Raw genomic sequence first — 21321 nt, 5'->3', positions numbered from 1 at the left:
CAACATTTAAAAGCTCCTCTTTAAACACTGACAGAGCTGATGCTTTTCATAAAAGATGCATGTCTCTATAAATCCACCTGGGCTGAAGTCTTAGGAGCAAAGAGTGATAGATTTATACCTTGCAACCAGCCATCCCAGTTACTTTAAAATCAATTATTTCATTTTAAATATGAATTCTGTATTACAGCTGGATAACAGAAGGAAAACTGTGTTTTAGGTTTGAGGCTAAAGGTCTCAGTCTGCTCAAAATGAACATTGTCATCTCTTATGTCATCCGGCCACATCTGAAGACAAGTGTCTGAAGTGTTAATAGCTTTTCAAACGGACACACTCATAGTAGGATGAAATGTGGGCTGTCATGGAGAGGAGTGAGATGCCATGTATCATATAAATTGGGATAACCATGCACACTTTCAGACAGCCATTGCTTGAACAAATGCATGGTTTTGAACCTGGATGTTCTCTGTGCAAGTGATGGAAAAAATCTGTAAAAAATGAAAGGAGAGAGCTTGAAAGAGAAGTTGAGACCTTTTCACTCACTCACCTCAGCACACCTGGACATTTTCTGTCTGAAGTGTGGAGCTTTTGATATTGTTAGCTTAAGTGAGTAACAGGAATCGGGGATGCAGCCTCACCCTTGATTCTGAAATTGAAAAGGAGTTTGAGGTCTCATTTCCTTTGAAGTATACAATTTTTTTTTATTTTCATTTTTTTACATGATGATAATTTATGGTGTTTTAGTATCAGCCTGGACTTACACAGTCACTGATTTAGTGAGGTTTAATTACAGCAAATAACATTGTACAAGATGACGATAATGTATGATTCTGTCACAGAAGGAGATATAATGCAATTGATTTTCAATTTTATGCTATTAAGCCTCTGCAGTATTTCTTTTAATGAAGTTTTTCAACACAGTCTTTTTTCAAATAATTCAAACACAGTAGACCTGTATGCTTTCAATGTTTTTTGATATTAGACAAAAAAAAATTTCATCCTTTTGCCACTGACCAACAAGTAGCAGCAGGTCAGTGCTACAGTAAAAGCAGCATAAAAAAATACTGCAAGCAATTAACATCGATAAAAAGTGCTGTTTCTTTTTTTTTTTTTTTTAATAACACTTGAAGCTCCTGTTGGCTTCTGGGCAAGTTATTAAACAGGATCAAATAGACACGGAGAAGCAAAGAAAACCAAAAGGGACAACTGTGACTTCATCTTAGTGGTGATTTTTGATGCCTGCAACTGATGCCACCAGGTTGGCATTGGACAGAAGAGGTTTTGCTCACCACAAAGATTCAACTAAGGAAAAAAGATACGATTTTTCATCAGGAAACACAACAAACATGCACAAGCCAGGATCAAGAAAAAAAAATCTCCAGAGCATGCCTGCAGGCATTTGCCCATAATTGATTCAGTTTTAGAAATTAATCCTAATCTAACTGAAATTATTGAGTCATTTAGTGCATTGCTTTTCAGACACCTCAGTTCCAAAAGAAATGGTAGCTTACAGAAAAAAACAGCAACATGCCACTGAGGTAACCTGAAGTCGATAACACCACATGAAGAATCAAAGATCACCTTGTTTGTCTATAAACATCGGCCTCACTTTCCTCCATTAGCACATCAGACCTTAATCAGATCAAGCCATTAACAGGCTCTCAGTCACACGTCAAGGAGCATTTCAAAGCTGAGGAGAACCATCATGGTTGACAACATCCATTTGTAATTATCCAAATACGCCAAAGACTGGAGTAAGAAAGCCATCAGTCCATCACTAGTCTATCACAGCTTGCTTATGCTGATAATACTGCTGATGTGAGCAAGAGGGTTTTGCAATGACATCAGGTTTTTTTTTTGTCACAGACCACCATTATGGAAATAATGGACAAAGCAGAACAGCACCAACTGGTGCATTATAAAACACATTAATGGTATTAGGTGTTAGGAGTGAGAGGAGGAATAATTCTCATCTAAAAAATTCATAGATCTTTTCTTTGTGCTGAAAAAGAAAACTGGTGGGAGAACAGTTTGCTTCTGCATGTTGCATGCATGTGTACCTCCTGTTGGTATGATGTTAGTTCAAATTAATAATAATGTATAAAAAGAACAACAAAGGCAAGAAATGTATACTAAGCACCAGACTGCAGATGGTATTAATAACTAATCACTGGTTTGCGGGATCTGCCTCGCAGCATATAGAAATAAAGCAACAGTTTGGATGGAGTAATTGCCTCCACTCAAGGCAGTGTTGTCACCTGGGCATCTGTTCCTGGAGTTCGATGGTCCTTGCCTGCTGTGAATCAGACAGTGGTCCTCATCAGAGAGCCACATCATAGATAAAGTTGAGGGTTGGATGCAAAGTTTGAAAGATACAATGGGAATCTAAAACTTGCAGCAGTATGTGAAAGGAAGAAACTCAAGACTCTGGAAGAGAAATTCATTTAAAAAGGATGGATTATAAATTCGGGTAGTTCATGTAAGATTAAAGGCGAGCAGAGCAAACAGAGCATGACCATCTGTTGCCAAGGCTAAGAGAAGGTTTTATTTTAGCTCCTTGCTTTCCTCTCTTAAAGTATCAGAGACTTTTCCTCTGTGTAACCCCGAATGCGTTATATTCCAGAATGCACTCTGACTGCCTGCTAGAATTTTACACAAACTATTAGGTTTATTCCATTCATTACATTGGATTTAAGTGTTTTTCTATTTCACTGGGTAAATGTAGCTCTTGTACTTGAACAATAAATTAAATTAATGTTAAATCTGGGCTTGATTTATCTAATCTCTTCTGTTTGTTTTTATTGTTAGCTTAAATCAGCTGTTTATATAATTATACTTGTATGTAAGATTCTTCCTTATCTCTTCTTTTTTTATATACTTTCTTACATATTGTTTTGCCTAATTATTTAATGGGCTAAAAACAATGACCTTGAAGATGAATTTTCATACTATGTGTAAATGTGTGCTACTATGACAAAAAAGCTGAGTGAATCCTTGAACTACAGTGCCCTAAGTGAAATTAACTACCAATGTAATGTGTAATTAATTGTGGAGTCATATTTCAAGCTGAAATTACACATTATTAATGTGTCAGGCTTGGTCACAAAAGTTCTTGTGATTCAAATAGGCTTCTTGTCACAAAAAAGAGAGATTTATTTTGTTTTTACCTTTATCAGTGGAACAATGTGTGCAGCACAGCTGACCAAAGTGTGTCATGATAAAATGAAAAAATTAATCAGCATCCTGCCCAGTTTGACTCACAGGTTTTCTGTCACATGCTAAATTTATATTAAGCAAGAACTATCAAAATCTCCCCAGAGGAGACAAAGACTAAACATACATCACTTGTCACCAGTAGGTCACCAGCCTATCACAGGACTAATACGTAGCAACAGACAACCATTCGCAGCGGCAGTAACCACTGTACCATCCTGTTGCCTCTAAAATCAAATATAAAGACCTACAATATAAAGATACGGGGGGAATATTGAGATTCACGTCTGGGGCTCTCTAAGTTGATATTCTATCACCTTAAAGCTCCTGTGAGGATCTTAAAGCTCATGCTGTTTTTTGGTACCATCTGTGGACAATTAAATTAGTATGTAATGAATTCGTAATGTGCATGTACCAGGGGTGTTTTCCAGTGTTAATAATTACTTTACAGAGTCAGTCAGTCCTGTTACTGATTGTATTTTTTTGCTTTTGTGGGTCACGTAGAGGCAAAAATAACTATTTCACCATTTTTAAAAAAAAATTATCAATTAAACCCTCTCACAGGAACTTGAAATAATGTTATAATGTTTCAATTTAGTGACAGAACTTTAACCTTGAAAATTACTATGAAGCGTTTCTAGTAGGAACACAGACATAAAGGTACATGAAGGCATGTTTATTGTCCTTTACTCTATTTCCTGTCTGTAGATGATATCTATCCTTCCATCTACCCTTCACACCCTCTGCCCCCCCGGCTACCTCCACCACCACTTTCTTTTTTTCTCTCTTATGAATGAGTGATGGCGAGCTGCCAGAGATGTCCTTGTGATAGTGGTCACAGACTGTGTTGCTGTGGTAACTTAGAGACTTAAGATTCATGGCATCCATTCAACAACCATGTCAGCATGAGCTCAATAAGTCCCCCAACCTTTCTGCAGGGTAATTTTGTTTTGAATACCCAAGTGGTGCAGTGCTGCACAGGTGCAGGCTTAAGTGTCTGACTTACTCTATTTGAATTCCGCTGGCAACCCAAAAATGTTTTGTTCATGTTGGTGATCATTAGCCAGTTTGTTAAGCTGCTGTGTTTATTGTATTACCGATCTTTTCTGTGTATTGCGCGGTTTTGCTGTTTTTGCTGTTCTGCCACAGTTACAACAGCATTTCCCTGTTTGTTTGACACGCAGAGTGTTTGAGACAGAGGTTAGTGAGCTGTTTTCTAAACAGTTGGCTGTAATTGGGTGCTTTCATGGTGTTTGGGTTAATCTGTATTTACAGAATAAAAATGCAGAATCTTCCGGCACAGATCCAGATTGAGGTAAAGGCAGTGTTTTGGTACCTGTTTATAGCACAAGTAGCATAGTCCAGGACAAGTTTAGAAGCAGCTGGACATATGCAGGAAACCAGTCCCTGTGGAGAGCAGAAGGTGGCAGAACAAAGTATTCCATAATGATAATACAATCTTGGAACCCATGGGAAGACATCCAAAGAAAATTTAGCTTGGTTCATGTCTTTGAATGGTATCTGTATGTAAGTGTGGCGCACAATCTGTTCCTCAAGGTTGTCCCTCCTCACCACCTCTATTTATAAAGCCTACCCATGACACTGAAGCCTCAATAATTTGCCATTCTTTACAGAATATATAAAGCTAACAGACATACAGGTAATGTTGTGCTTATAGTAATATTCTAGATTATTAAAGGTAGTATTAGTCTGTTTGTATGCTTGTTATGTATAGCAATGAGTTTAATAGTCTTAAATTTATCGTCCTTTAGGTATGTGGTCTGAGATTGTACAACAAATACTAACTGGACATCTAACAGTCACCATACTGTCTAAATGGTTGGATACAGGAAGACAAGAAATACTAAAACTACAAAGATACACTGACTGTTTAGCAAAACACAGTCTGCCTCAAAAGAGATGTTAATGTTAGCGTAGCTAGCTTTTGGTTTCCAGCTAACAATGCTATTAAAAGGAGATTTCCGGGACAATGGTGTGGTCAAGAATTTCCTGCTTGATGCCTCTGATAATGTGTAACATTAACATAACTAACTGTAATGTTGGCTTGGAAGTGCATGCGAAGTAAAGGGTAATTCACTGAGCTGGCTGCTTTAGCAGACTGTTAGCGTAGCTGACCCTAATGTGAGTTGCTGTGTAACAGTAACGCTGGGAATATACCAGATGTGTCTCCAGTCCCGCTTCTTAGCGTGTTCCCTGCTAGCTCATGTTCAGTTCATGTCAGGTTGCAAAACCTCAAATCTGTTGACTCCTGGCCTAGCTCCGCTTGTAATGTCAGTTTGTTGTTAGAACCAAGTTAAATAGGATCTGGTTTTGGTCCAATATGATCTAGCTAATTTTATTTTGAAAGTCACTGCCTGTTCTTAGGTAGTTTCTATGCACTACTTCCTGTCCCACTCAATTTGTATTTTCTTAAATTGACATGTCAAAGCTCCACGTCAAAACTTGAGTTTCTGATGTGTCTGGTTAGGATATACGGGAGCAGGGATGCAGCAAGAATGCAATGAAGTGGCTCCAGTGTGCACTGACACACTGACTTGAATAAAATCCTGGAGCTTTTTTACATGAGCTAAGCTAGCTGCTTTTACTCATATTGAACTGAACATGTCTGCAGAGAGTGATGTAAACAAGGTAAACACGTCTTCATGAATCAGCACAGCATTTATGTAATTTACAATATTAGCCTTTAACATTAGCTATCAATGCTAGCAGCTAACTGTAATTTTTTAATGAATTTCTGCACACCTAGGTCCCTCCTAGCTGTTTAGCAGAGCTGTAGCTTGCAAGCTATACCCAGAAATCATCTAACAAAGGCTAGGTATGAATAACGTGGCATCTTACCGTATCCTCAGTTTCTTTGGCCATGGATGAGCAGTTGACCTCTCCAGGGACCAGGAAAGAAAAGTGTCCTTTCATCAAAAACTCATTGTAAGTTTGAAGCGTCCAAGCAAACAGGGAAATAAAGTCATTCAGTGGGAAATAAACAGAACTCTGTCTACAGGGATTCAGCGCTTATATAAGAAGTGATAATCTAATTAAGGCTGTTCGAAAAAAGGTGTTTGAGTTCATCATGTGCTAAGATTTCTCCTCCTCGTTGAAATCTAGGTCATCACTGAGGAGGATCGGCATCATTTGAATATGTCAGCGCTGTATACAGACACAGGAGTTAAAAAGTAGAAAGAAGAATTGTATACAAAGTAGAAAAACGCCGGGTGAAATTATGTGGACATAACATGCTATCCTTAAACCAGAGGTGCAGCTATTTAAGAAGTTATTAACAGGATGCGTTACCTGTGTGCTACCCACAATTATCCTCAACAGGGAACCCAAATTGCTCAGTATGCAACAGCACCAGACAGTTTACAAGGAACATGTGAGTCATTTGTGGTTGCATAGCACTTTACTACACTTTAATGCAGCAGCTGCGTAGATCTCTGAGTGGTTTTGTTGTCATAATATTGATCCTATTAAAAGTTACTGACCTTGAATCTGCTCTGCGGGTTTTTATTTATTTTTTTTGCCGTAAACCGCTGCTGGTTTCTGAGGGCAAACTAAATAGGAAATACTATCTCACAGCCTCCGCCACAGGTTTTGCCTTATTCACCGAGCCGAGGACTGCAGTTCAGAGGGAAATAAGATCAAGTGACTGCAGAGACTGTTTTATCTCGTCAGGCTGTCATGCTATGTAGCTGCAGGTTCTATTTAGGTTGCTCTCGCACTACCTCAGGCAGCCAGACTTAAGCTAGGGAGTCACCTATTTCGATGTGCTTTTTGGAAAATATTATAATCCCCTTCTGGGTTCAGAAGCTTTCATTATGGATTTCTGTGAGTGTGTGTGTGAATCTGGATTCTGACAGGGTGCATATGCTCTGCTTGCAATGTGACTGATAATCACTGTGTGCTTTATGCAATGACGGGTATACCTGTGCTCCCTAGATGCATATGTTCCTCTGTGATGTGTAAGGCAGAGTTGGGAGTAATATCTTTTCTGTTCGTGTAGGCACACTTGTCCTTAGATAGCACTGTCAAGGTAATACCATCTAACATCTGATGCAGTAGCATTCACCCATAACAGGGCAGCCAATGAGACAAACAGAGACAGAGAGTGGGGGGAAGAAAAGGAGAGCTTTTAATTTCCTCAGCAGTGCAGTCAGGGAGGTTTTTACAGTTGCAGATGGACATAAACAGGAATGAATGCTAGATGAGTCGCAGATTGAGTGGCAAGACAGGCTGCATTGACTGAGTGTGCTAATAAAAGACTGAGTTCTTCTTCAAATTTGTAATTGAGGGTGAACTTACTTTCACAGCATGTCAACTTAACAAGAGCATGCTTTAGAGTTACAATTTGTAAGTGGGCATCGCGCCAAGCTTATTTCTCATGTAATATTTATCTTGATAGACCCTCCTGTCTCTTATAAACACTTAAATGTCTGCAGGGATTTGAGAAGTACCTGGGTAATAATGATCTGCTTGTTACTGTTTAAAAATGCATTTGCACTCACCCTGTGCTGTCCATTCTTTGATGTCATTTTAATCTAGGTTAGTTGCAGACTTGAGCAGTTTCATGTATAAAGTATGAAATGAATGAGGCTGTGCATCGCAACCAACAACATACTCATGTGAAATATCAAGGTCATAGTAGTTTGGAGCCATGTTAGTCTATTGGAGGTTATCTCACATAGGTTTTTGTTGCAGGTTCTTCTAAATAAAAAGATATCTGACGTTTTGAACTTTATTCATGAGCAACTAAGGAGATAATGGATAGTGAAATTCTGATGACACAGCAAGCCATATTTAAAAAGAAAACCACACTTTTTATCATTTACTTCATATCATTTACAGCAGCTAAAATGAGCTCTTAAGTTATCATCAGGCAACAGCTAATGTTAACATTGACGATACCCTTGCTAATGTTACCAATATGTGTTCATGACTTTCTTTTCTTATTGTTCAACATTTCAAAAGTAACACTTGCATTTAGCTACGTCCTTGCTAACAGTAAAAGTTGGTAGTAAGTGGCACAACCATAGCTGTTGTGTGCTTGGTAACACCAAGTGGCAACCTGCTGTCTTGAAATTTGAAGCCTATGCAGCAACCCAAAAAATTGCAGTTTCTCAAGTGTCCACTTGAGGCTGACTGTTGTAGCATTACGAGCCATATACACACCTATTCAAAAAATCAACAACACATATTCACAACATAGAAAAAAAAAACAATAAATAAATTAAAAATTAATAAAACAAATGTAAAGCCTGATTCAAAACACTGATTTAGTCTGAATAGCTCAATTCTCTATCTGCACATCTCCATTGTGCAATGCATACAAGACATAATGTTGAAACCAAGGTAAAGAGTTTTTTTTAAGTAAGCTAAAACAGCATAGAAAAAGAATCAAGGAATATGAAAGCAGGCTGTTTTGAGACAATTTGAGTATTTAAGTCTTCTTGTTGCCTCCTGCTGGCTGTTAAAAAGAATGCAGGTTTAAAACACCTTAAAACTTAAATGACTCTCTGACTCCAAATATACAGTCTATGACTAAAACCTAATCAGCACTTCCTCTTCTATCATCCTCCCCAAGGCAGCAAAATAAAAAAGAGCCCTTCTTTCTTGCTGAAGTTGCTAATAAATGCCACTTTCATCTAAACCACCTGAGGTAGAGACAATAAAATTACCGAAATTTCCTCTTAAAAGTGCCTCACTTTCCTGGTGTGCTCAATATGGAATCAATCTAACAACTGGTCCTTATATCACCTTCCTTTTCTCAGAAACAGACCATCAAATAAGAGACTTTATGGTGCTCTTAACAATGGCTAAAAAGAAACCTAAGAGGCCAGCATTGATTTACAAACCAGGTTTGGAAACGTTTATCACTGCAAATGGTGCTACAGAACATTGTGATTGCGCTCTGAGTGCCCTCCCTGATAGTCTCTGAAGAGCTTGGAGCCATGTGCTGAAGCTCAGTATGTGCTTATATACGGAGCTTTTGTTAGTCACTTTATATGTACGGAGTCCTGTGCCATCGTTATTCAATGATTCACACTGTGCAGCCAAAACACTCACTCTTATCTGTGAAGAGGCTGCAGAGACGTAGTCAGACAGCTCTGGGTGGGTGTATGGGTGGGGGAGAGAGAGGCAGAGAGAGAAAGACTCCCTGTCTCTCCCTCACTCTTGTGGGAAATGACTTGCCTCTCTTCCTCACAACATGAAGCCAGAGAGCATCCCGACTTCAAGAGCTTTAGATCCTGAATATTCACGCTGGTGGCATTTTACCATGTGTAGGCGGTGAGGGTTTGCAGAGATAGGAGAGAGTGTGTGAAGTATTGATCACTGTTGCTGTTGTCCTTGTTTGCTCTGTGTCTCACAGTGCCAGCTTACTCACAGAGTAAGACAGTGAAAGATTGAACGCAGGGAGAAGGTTGGTGTTATAGTGTCACAGTCATTCAGTGGGGATGAGCGGAACACAATTGGGATTAATTTAGAGCGATATGTTTCAAGACAACAAAAGGAATGATGCATGCGACTCATAAAATGAGGCCACATAAATTGTGAATATTTTTGTTTTTCTGTGTGTCACTTTAGGGAGCTGCAGCTTTGTAAGCCCAAGTTATGTAATAATATATTAATATAGAAGTTTTTACTTTTATTTTAGCAGTGTTGTTTTCTCTCTGGATTTAAAAGAACATCGCTGTCTTAATAACCTCTCTGCCTTTGCTAACTTTTTAATGCTGGTTGAGAAATGCCAGAGACAGCCTCTGATACTTGCACTCTTAAAAGTCATTATTTTCCATTCAGCAGATCCAATAATGAAGTGATCTAACACTAAAAGCCTTTTTGGTCTATGTGTGAGAAACACCCTTCAATTAATTTACTTCGGAGGATTTTAAAATGTCCCTGAATGTACTGAAAGTTTGTCAAGATGAAAGCGGAAAGTGGAAGACAGCCGGAGGCAGTTTGGACAGATATCTTAACTCAGGCTCTGATATTTGTATTTGATATTGAACTTGTTTTCAGAACTCTAATTTGACTCCTTACTTTTTATTCAAATGGCTCAACAAGCAAGGATTTTGTGGAGGCAGGTTTATTGAACTGCCTCATGCAGCAGCAGATCTGTTGTGGAAAAAAAAAATCAAAAATGCAAACTGAAATGATCAAAACTCCTTTTACATTTTACTTTAAAAAATGCACAGTATCATCTTTTCTTAGCTCCCCTCCAACAACTATTTGGTGACAGTAATTGCCCATGCTTTGCCATTGTCAATTAGGTGACGATCCCAAACTGGGATAGTTGTTGGCTCCAGGGTATTTGACTTGCTACAAGCCTCCGTTCTCACGTAATGCGGCAGAATAAGCTCATGAACTGCCAGACCTAAGTTGCCTCAGGTTTACACACAAACCTTTTTTTTTTCTTTCTTTCACAACCATAACTGTTGCTATCTACCGGTATGGCCACAGTAAATTATTTTAAAGCACACACATCTTTTTAAACAAAAGTTTACTGTACCTTTCCCGGGTGACATTGATTGATAAATAATCTTATTTTTTTCCCAATTTCTTTAACCGATTTTATAATGATTTATAAGGTAAGAGTAGTGGAAACATTTTTTTTATTTTTTTACGTGGATGGATTGATGGATTGATATAGAGATAGAAAGCTTTTTAAGAGGTTGTTTTTCCTCTTTTATTTTGTGGTGTTCCCCAGGGATCTATCCTTGGTTTCCAGTTATTTTGACTTTACATGATGTCGTTAGGGTCAAAATAATAATAAAATAAAGAGGTAACACCATGCAGGAAAAAAAAAAAAAATTAGACAAACCCTCTTTGGAGAAACAACGCTCAGGTTTTCCCGTCATATTAATCACCTTCCATGTGTAGGTTCCTGCAATCAGCCAGCACCTGATTCGTTTTTCCTGGTAGCATGTTTGTTGGATGTTATGTGATAGATGTTGGAAATATATGGGCTTAAATTTGCCTCACTCCAACTTAAAGTGCCCCTGTTCCTCAGTTGACATGGGAAAATAAAATCCTGCTCATTTTACATTGTGGCAAAAAATAGTATGCAAAGCAGAAAACCATCTCTGAATTTGTAATGTCTTATCTTTACCAAGAGGTTTATTTCAGGACTTCAGTGAAGAAGACATTTGATTTTCTTAAAGGTTAGCAGGGTCAGACATCCCAGGTGAGGAAAGTGCATGAATTTGTGTCTGCTACGGTGTTATTGTAATCCTTCAAATAAAGAGCAAAGATTATTCTTGCATCATTGTGTGGAATGAGACATTGACACACAGAAAAAATGTGCTTTTATTAATTAAGCCTGAGGCATCATGCCTATAATAACCCTGTATTAATAACGCTACATCCTCTGGTTTACAAACCTTGACAGCTTCATCAACACTAAAACAGAAAATTGACCGTGCAAATACCTCTACGTAGAGAAGGTCTTCTACAGGTAGAGAGATCTTAAGCAATGTGTTTGTGTTGGATAGTGCCATACATATCTAGCATTTTCACACCAAGGAAGGATTTTCATGACATCTCTTGGCATCTGATCCAGCTGACATATCATGGCCGTGCTCTGCTCTCAGATCCATTGCCTTCTGTGCGTTCTTGGAAACATGGCTGTCTTGTGTTGCTCTGCCAGGCCCTTGAGACAACTCCCAGTACATTTCTGTCTCAGTGACATACGCAAATGTTTGTGTGTTCACGTCTTTGCCTCTGTGTGTATGTGTGTGTGTGTGTGTGTGTGTGTGTGTGTGTGTGTGTGTGTGTGTGTGTGTGTGTGTGTGTGTGTGTGTGTGTGTGTGTGTGTGTTTGTCCTTGCATTATTTGCTTAAAACCTCTTGTGCTTGCCGAATTCAAAAAGTACATCTAACTTAATAAATAATAAATGATACAAATTAGAGACTTTTCAAAGACAGACAAATACATTAATGGCTGTTAGTTACCAACTGCCTTGCCTCCCTCTGTCCCCTGAAGACACAACCGAACCTCACAGGGACCTATGTGTGTCTGTTTATATCTTTGCCTTGCTCACACACAACCTCCACTTACTAAGGCTAGTCCATGAAAAGTGCTAATTTTTTCTCTTGTTATCTCTTCCCTCCCACTGTCTATGTGTTGTCCAGATGGAGGAGGTAATAGCCCGCATGCAGGATGAGAAAAACGGTATCCCAATACGAACAGTGAAAAGTTTCCTAACCAAGATCCCCAGTGTTTTTTCAGGTGAGTATTTTATTTCTCTCTAACTCTACTCTGTTCTGCCTTTCTCTTCTCATCTCTTCTCTCCTCCACTTGGCTCCCACCCACTAAGTACCCGTTTAGTACATCTTGCCAAACAAACAGTGGAAGTATTTGGAGAGTTGTCCGCTTTGCATTTCACACCAGCTGCAGCAGAATGTCAAGAGGATTGTATTGGATTTCTGAGCTGTGTAGCCTGATAGATAAAAATGCATTCCAGTTAAACTCCATAAGGGGTTAGTTAAGTTAAAGACTGGAGTCAAAAACTGAAAGGAGGTATGCCACCATAACTTTTTATTGCACTGAAAGATCAAACACACGCGTTATGTACCATGTTTTAACTGACAGTTTTAAAGTAAAAGCCTATAGGAGCTAATTGATGTTGCAAGGTATCTAACTCTTTAGAAATTAAGCATTTATGAGGGATGATCCATAGAATAGTAAACCATGCACGTAATGTAATTCTCAGGTTTCATCTGCATGTCCTCATTAGTGCAAATTGTGCACAACCCTCTTTGCATGAGACTGCCTCAGGGCTCAGACGCTGCCAGAGCCACCACTGGTCACCATCACTGCTAACTAAGGCCTCATGCTGTGCATCATGTCACAACCACTGACAGGTCCAGGCTCTGTTGACATGGTGACCAAGATGGGGCACAGATAGAAAAAAAAAACACTAACAAAAACAAAAGAAGAAAAAAAAAGGTTGATGTGAAATTCAACATATGTCCAGGATTAAAATTTATTAAATGAACTTTAGCTGTATTGACATTAGTGACATACTGATGAATGCTTTGTGAATCTTTTTTTTCTCTTTGATCCAAAGTGTACCAGAGTTGCATGATTTATTTTTCATCCAAATAAAAAACACAGGGATTTTTCCTCTGCTCTTATTCTCAGATATAGTACATTTAGTACATTTAGCAAACATCCATACTTGCTGTAGGAGCATGATGGAATAACAACAGATGGCTTGTACTTCTGGCTCTGTTTTTGCTCCTGTGTCCTATATTCAGTACATACACATATCTTACTACAGCTCTGGTATTATCATACTTTTCCCAGACAGATTTCCTCATAGGTACAATCAAGTGAAATGTTTCATAACATCTTGGAAAAGTACACCATAACCACAGGCATACTGTTTAAGGCTCAGGGTGCAATGCTGAAAAGGTGGCTCCTGTGTGGAGTAAAAGTTGCATTAATGTGTCATATTTTCATGTGATTAGGACTCTTAAAAATTTCCACCAAATGTTGTATTGCTGCAACTCCATTCCACCAGAAGGCAAAAGTACTCCCATGCATGGCTGTTTCTAAGGACACAGTCACCCCTCAGCTTCCTCTTTGTGAGCAACACAGCCACTTGTGTTCAGTGGAGCACTCGGCCAAGCTGTAAGCACAAACAGTGAGGGATGAAGACCATGTTGCTGCAGTGTGTTTTTCCCCCTGCACCACTTAGACACTCTTCTTTTACAGACTGCATTGATTTGTTTACCATACTTCCCCTTCACTTCTTTAATTTCTTCACTTTTACAGTAAAAGCACTCACTCTTGATTGATCCTATTGCCAGAAAAGAGGACTATCGAGATCAAGAATTCAGTTTGGTTTGTCAGACTTACTGTTGCGAATGTATTAACTGACCATCTGAAAGATGGTTTCAAAAAGCTTGTTTTGACGTGTGATTTGAGATTGAAAAGACTGCACTAAAAACCAAGCTCAAGAAAATGTCAAATGAAGTGAACTGAACTTTTAGACTTACAAAATGTGTCACTGTTGCTCTTTAATTTCAAAGTAGCAGCAATAGCAGTACCCCCTCCTACTATCTTGTATCCCTCAGCCAAACCTGTCCCATCAAATGACGCACTATGCATACTTCTTCTGCTTGCTGGACTTACTGTTTGTTGTGGCTCTATTCCAGGGCATTGGCTGGTGCAGTTAACAGTCTATAGCAAGAAAGATCACTTCAAACACACTGTTTAAAAAGTCTTACTAACTCATATGAATATGGAGATGCTGACACCTGAATGAATAAGGAAATAAGTAGAAACTGGTGTGCTGCACAGACCTTGTGCTGTGCATCTCTCGGCACCACGGAGAGATGTATGTAACGATAAATTACATTTCTGGTCAGTTGTTAATATTTCAGGTTTTATTACTTTTTAAAATACATTTTAAGTTTTTGTTACAAATTGGGCCTTCACAAGCCTTTTCAGTGTCTATTTCTGCGTCTGGCACCATAATTTCAAAATAAAAGTACAGATCTTTACAATACTGGTCAGCAGAAAATATTCTCATGGTTTAAAGATTATACTTTTAAAGTAAACAAGCAAGACATGTCATTGTTATAATGACTACCACTGTTGTTTTAGAACATCTTCTTCACACACACACACACACACACACACACACACACACACACACACACACACACACACACACACACACACACACACATTCCCATATACAGCCTAATCTATGGGCATGATATTAGTTAATTCAGAGAACAGCCTTGTCAGAGGATTACCTTACACGTCTCATTTAAGCTCGCTCTTAGAAAGTGGGTCAACACTGATAGTGTGAAAATGGGGTTGTATTAATGATGTTAATCCGTGGAAAATCTCATCTGCTTCTGGGGGTGCCGACAAGGGGAGTGAGTTCAGAGAAAGAGAAACATAGAGACAAAACACAGACAGAGAGATGGATAGATAGACAGACAGCTTGATGGACAGAGAGACAGCCACAGGGACCGACTTTCTCACTGCATGAATTCCCTCATGTCTCCATTTCACACCTTTTCTCTCCCTTCTGGGGCTCTCATCTCCTCAGCACACCTTCACCTGTCAGCATGACAGCCAGTAATAATAGCTTGGAAAATTCAGAATATATTTAGCTGGAGTGGCACAGTCACATGTTGTGGTGGGGTGTGAAAATGCCCGCGGAGGGCGCAGGGGTTGTTTTCCAGAGATGTGAAAACAATGAAGTTAGATTCTTGAATAAGGAGCAACAGTTGCTTGCAAAAGTTTGATTTCCATGACACAAAAATGTCAAATGTCAAATTAAAGCTGTGTTATGACATTTTCAGGGAAGATTGTATTATCTGTTTTGAAGAAAACAAAAAAAAACTTGTTAAGGCCTTGTGAGATGGCAGTTTTGCATTTCTCCTTATTTTGAGCTCTTAACTTCTAAGCTTTTGTGTTGGACAGTGGGAAATATGATGCATTGACTTATTAGAGGACACAATCGCAACTGTGATGCCTGTGCTGAGTCTGAGTCAGACAAATTGTGTTGTAACTGTACACAATGGATGCTTCATTATGCCATTGTCCCTCTCTGGTCATTTATATTAATGGACTACAGCTCGGAGAGGGTGTCAGAAAAGAAAATTTGGTAATGGATGGCCTATTACCCACCCACATGTTGCAACGCGGGAGGAATTGATGTGCACTGTGACGATGAGGGGAGATCGGCTGGGTTAAGGGTGTCATTGTTTTGCCTTTAATTTGAATCTACATGCAAAAAGGGTCTGGAGCACAGTGAACACATGAGATCTGTCGGTGATTGATATTTGTATGCTTTCTCTCCCCTCAGGTTCTGACATCGTACAGTGGATGATCAAGAATCTGGATATTGAAGATCAAGGTAAAAGAGCTGGTTTATTTAATCAGGGACGGACTTATTTAACAGACATAAAAAATGGGAAGTTGGTTATTGAAGTACGGCTGTGGATTTGTTCTGTTAACATCATAGAGCAGCAGAAATAGACGTGACACACAGCTCAGAGAGCAAGTTTTAAACAGCAAATTCACTGAGAATTAACGGACAATACACATTTCACAGGTTCTTTACACTTCTCAAGGATATCATTACCTTAGGTGTCATTGGCTATGATGATGAGAAGACTCTTCGTAAAACTACAAAACTTGGCTGATAATATCATCAGACTTTCCTGAATATTTTACAGCAACAAAGAAATCCAGTGGTGAATGTTTGCATTGCTAATAGATCATTTACCATCCTTTATATTAAGTCTCAAAGCAGCTTTTGTGGCTACTGACGTAATTTCAACGTTAACACTTGGTTTAAAAGTACTACAAAGGTTGGTAATTTCTGATAAGGACAGGTCTCCGTGGTAAAAAAATCATTATATTCTGAGAAACACCATGTACTGACCAATCCAGTTTTTTGACAGTGGGGCTCTATGGGCTGACTGAGAAATGGTGAGTGGAGAAAGAGATCAACAGGATAGTTTATCTACCTGTAGAAGTTAAAAAAGGATAAGATTACACAACTTACCCCTTTAAATCATCCTTCCATAATTGTTTTCATTACCACCATACTGCCCACTTTAATACCGTCAGGCTTGAGATGAATACAATTTGTAATGCACTGATCAGTCTTGACACGTTAGGGCCGTTAAAGTTTTATTTTGTGCATTCATTCTGCTTTTTCCTTTCGTTTACGTATGACATAAATGATGACATCTTTTTACCTTCCTAATAAGTCAGTTTGCTCCGAGTTAGTAAAATGTGACAATCTGCTGGTGCTTGATGCTTGCTCGTCTGTGATTGGTCATCCCGCTAACTGCCCCATTCATGATCATCCGTCAGTCACTCTCAGCTGAGCTGGCGTCATAGTATCTGTCTCTGTTTACATCCCTCCAGAGGAAGGCTATAGTGCTCTGATCAGGCTGAATGACCCCCCCATCAGGACTATTGCTCATTCAAGGACGTCGCTGTTGCAATGACACCGTGTAATTTTAAGTTTTCAGCACAGGATGAGAAGAGATGTGATGAAAGTATAAAACTTTTGAGATGTCTTCATTAGTCTGCTCATGGAGAGAGAGATACATCTCTGCCTTTGAGCAACTTGTGAGTACAATTAGTTTGCTGTATAAAAACTCCACAGCTCCAGTTATGAGCTGTCTTTCTATGCCTTTGAGCTTCAGCAGGCACTACAACTCTCGTCTTATTCTTCCTTATTTTTCTTGGCTGTTATTCTTGTTTTCTGTTTCTGATTAAAGTAGAACTTTGATGTTTTAAAAGAGAAGCCGTATCACTTTCTTGGCCCCTCGATGCACAAAAAAATGACTCAAAAGTGAACTGGTTGAGCTGTGATGAATAAGAAGAGATATCAGTCTTGTATCAAAGATGTTTCACAGGAATGTTGTGAACAATGTGAATCTTTTCAGGGATTTGTGTATACAGTAGGTGTGTGTTTACCCGGATTTCGGCTTGTTTATGGGTGTGGGTGTGCATTCCAGTGTTTTTCTCCTGTAATGTGTGCCTCAGGATCGTACAGCATGTTCATTGTTGTGATACTAAGCTGACTCATCAGCTCACAGATCCTTTGTGTGTCATTTCATTTGTATGCAAGGTTCTGCCTGTCTTTTCTGTGTTTTAGTCAGTTGTATATGTTAACATCATGTCCTCCACCCACATGAGGGTGCAGCACTATGGCGCTGACTTTATATGGCATTTATGTGTGATTCAAAAGCAGATAAATCACAACAGAACTGCTCTGCACTATATAACCAGTTCAGCTTTTTCTGGGTCAGACAGTAGGTTCATGTGCTTTTGCTTCAGACATTTAAATTTGCCCAAGAGATTTTATCTTCCCCAAGCCTCAGACTGTACCATGATAAATAATGCATCCTGATGCCTCATGTATGCAAAAAAAAAAAAAAAAGTACAAATTTGACTGCAAACACTTTGGCTTCCAGTAACTTCAGCTCAATGTGTTCAGTATGGCCAACATCGCTCATTTTTGTTGCTCTCTGCCCAGGACAGGCAATAACACATATGTCATACCCCCAAGCACAAAAACAGTTTAAGTGCCACCCTTTATGTCACATGCAATTTCTAAAATGATCTTCCATAACAGTGCTCTTCATGAAAACTGCCATAACAGCGTTGTTCTATCAGTGAGGAGTCTGCAAATATGTGTAAACGGGCAGATGTTCTTTGTCCTTCAGGGTTATGATTTTCTAGGTTGTTTGCTTATTTTTGAAACAGCCACTTCTCATGCACTCATCGCCCCGCGGTGGTGAAAATATTGTTCTGAGGAAAATCTATGGGACTTCAGCAAAGAAAAGCACCAGGTGGGGCTGACAAACACAGCTAAGTTAAATGCCATTAATTTGGCTCACAGCACGTTTATCATGTTAAGGCAGATGAGCTTATATCAAAAATTGTTGGGGATTGTGAGTATTTTTTTTCTAAATGAGTGCCACAGATAATCAACGCTCTTGAGATGATCTCATTACTTTCCTATTATAGTTATTACAGCAATTTATTAGCAAACACAAATCCCTGTCTTCAAAAGTTTTAGATGGCTTTTGGGACATTTTAGCAAAAGTTTTGTGCTTTTCCTCCTTTATAATGATACTTTCATAAGAATTCTGCCACTTTCTGAACATTATCAAGACGTGTTTATTTCTTAAAGAACTGGAGGAATTAACTGCTCCTCATTCAAGGTGGTGATGGCTTGATTCCTTTGTGTTAGTAATGCAGGACAGCTTTAAAGATAAAAGTGAGGGATCAACAGGTTGGAAAGATTTTAACTCCATCAAATTTTAGATCTTGATATATCAACATTTCAGTCATGAATCAAAAGTGAAAAAGGAGCTGCCTCTCTAAAAAAGTAAACCTTTTGAACATCTGAATCACTTTGAGTTATGAAAGCTTGACTTACCCTTTGCTGCTATCAGTATCTCTGAGCCACGTCCAGGAAATCCACTCAGAGAATCATCCAAAAAATCCTGTTGCTTAATCCTCCATGTGAGCATCTGAGGTAACAACACTTGGAGCAGACAGGCTCCAATGCAGCATCACTTTTTATGGTGAAGATTCACCAAGGCCAAAAAAAGCTAACTGTAGCCCACTGCTAACGGATTCAAGGCTTCACTTCCAGTTTACACCACACAAAGGCTGATGGGAACCCTGGAGGATGATGTTATACATCAATATAATTTTAATTATTTAGTTATATTTTCATCTATACACACACACACACACACACACACTCACAGTGCTCACGAAGACACTGTTTGTCTCCTTGTTCCCTTTGAATAATGTTTTTTTTAAAAAACAGTTAATCAGGATGCTCCCAAATGGGCTCATGCATTTACTATTTATGCAGATATGTACATACTGAGACAAAACTGCATTTATATAAAAAATAACGAAATCTCTGTGCAGAAAATTAAGTTGTCATAACGCAGCATCAAAATAATAAACATGACAAAACACCAACGAAAACACAATCAGTCCAGCTGTGAGTCTGTGTGCATTTGTGTTATTAAGTGTGTGAATTGTATATGAAACCAGCTAATCTGATCAGCTGAACACCAGGGGACGGTAAAGTGATCATTGGAGGAGGTCATGTGACTCATCAGAGCAGCATGGAGAGGTTTCATGCTGCTCGGTATAATCCTTCTGATGGTCTTCTCCTCAAACCTTCTTCAAACCTCCTCCTCATCAGACTCAAGAGGCACTCCGGGAGTGAAGCACTTAAATGATCTTCTTCAGACTCCTGAGATCACCTCTCTGTACACTGCTACCCTGGCATGTTGAGAAGCTTGAAACTTTCTAAAAAAGACAAGCAAGTGTGTTTGTTGTGGTCTGTAGGTGTTCTTACTCTTTTCTTTTTTTACGTCTCTCTAACACTGCAGTTACACACAGTTTGCATGAATTCATTTTTTCCTCCTTAGCTGTTTGAAACCTTGTTGCTTGAATCCTTCCCAGGTTCTTTTAAAGTATTGGTCCCATATAAACACTTCAAAAAAAGTGCACTCGAAACTATAAAAAATAAACAAGTTTTACAATAGCAAAAAAAGTAATTGAAGACAAAAAAATACTCACACTGCAGAAAAATCTATTTTGACTTATTTATTTTTTTGTACAGATTAAATGTCCATATCAATGGTTTTATGTGCTGCAGCAACAATTTACTGTTAAAGATCCTTTTAGCTTGTTAATGTAAAATTAAAATAACAGTACTTTCCAAGTTTAAATCAATCTTTTATTTTTTACTTACAGCCTCTGTGAGAAACTTTCTAATTTTGTCAATTTTGATGCCCCCTTCTGGACAAAATGACCCCTTAATGATTGTTTCAGATCTTTTCCAATACAAGTGCATTATAATACAGTATGTCACTATAGGATGCTGTCAATCTTTTTGTCTGAGACCTACCCGCTTGCAGTGGCAATATGCCTTAAAATTTTTACAATAGAAAATATCTGCCTCATTTCTGATGGCCCGTGTCGCTTTTGTGGATCATAAGAAGCATTGCTGCTAATTTTGGTGTGTTTCATATTCCCCTTAAAACTCCTCACAGGAGCTTTAAACTTTTGCTTTTCTAACTGTTTAAATTGATAAATGTACTTCTTTGACCTTCTAAGAGTGCCTTGAAAGAAATCATCCAAGAAGCTTAAAGGGAGAGGAGTGTACAGGGGATGAAACTCTGACAGCTCTGAAAAATCAAGAGGTAAAGAAACTAGACACGGAGGGATGTTTTGGTTTAAATCAAATAAGTTGATACATTTTTTCCAGTTCATCATCTTCTTTAATGAATATCAATGTTGGAAAATAAAGAAAACAAAGACTTGTTTTAAATTAAACTTATTGTTTGTCATCGATCAGAAAAGGGACTCAAAACAGCTCTGTGGAGCAAAATAATAATCCAAATCAAATCTCTGCCCTTCTGTCTTTAGATGAAACTTGACTGGAGCAAAACTCTCACTCTCCAATTGGCAGGGCTCCAATCTGCAGGGTTTTTGGCACCAAGCTGGTAATACGATGAAATCAAAGGGTGTTCTCCCTCCAGACTCTGACACTGGCCTTTTTTTGACAACTTGACT

At 38.7% G+C, this 21321-nt stretch overlaps 1 protein-coding gene across 1 annotated transcript in view; it reads left to right on the top strand.

The window, feature by feature from the left end:
- rgs7a (regulator of G protein signaling 7a) overlaps positions 1-21321 on the top strand; it is a 54683-nt gene that overhangs the window by 20081 nt on the left and 13281 nt on the right. Inside the window, exons 3-4 of the mRNA XM_074675474.1 lie at positions 12351-12447; positions 16052-16102. Coding sequence (XP_074531575.1) covers positions 12351-12447; positions 16052-16102 — 148 coding nt within the window. The remainder of the gene's footprint in view (positions 1-12350; positions 12448-16051; positions 16103-21321) is intronic.

Source organism: Halichoeres trimaculatus, unplaced genomic scaffold (assembly GCF_033239565.1).
Source record: "Halichoeres trimaculatus isolate MK-OKI-2021-1 unplaced genomic scaffold, fHalTri1.1 fHalTri1_scaffold_8, whole genome shotgun sequence".
Classification (NCBI taxonomy): domain Eukaryota; kingdom Metazoa; phylum Chordata; class Actinopteri; order Labriformes; family Labridae; genus Halichoeres; species Halichoeres trimaculatus.
The sequence above is the reverse complement of the archived record's forward strand: the minus strand, read 5'-3'. Positions and strand labels throughout refer to the sequence as shown.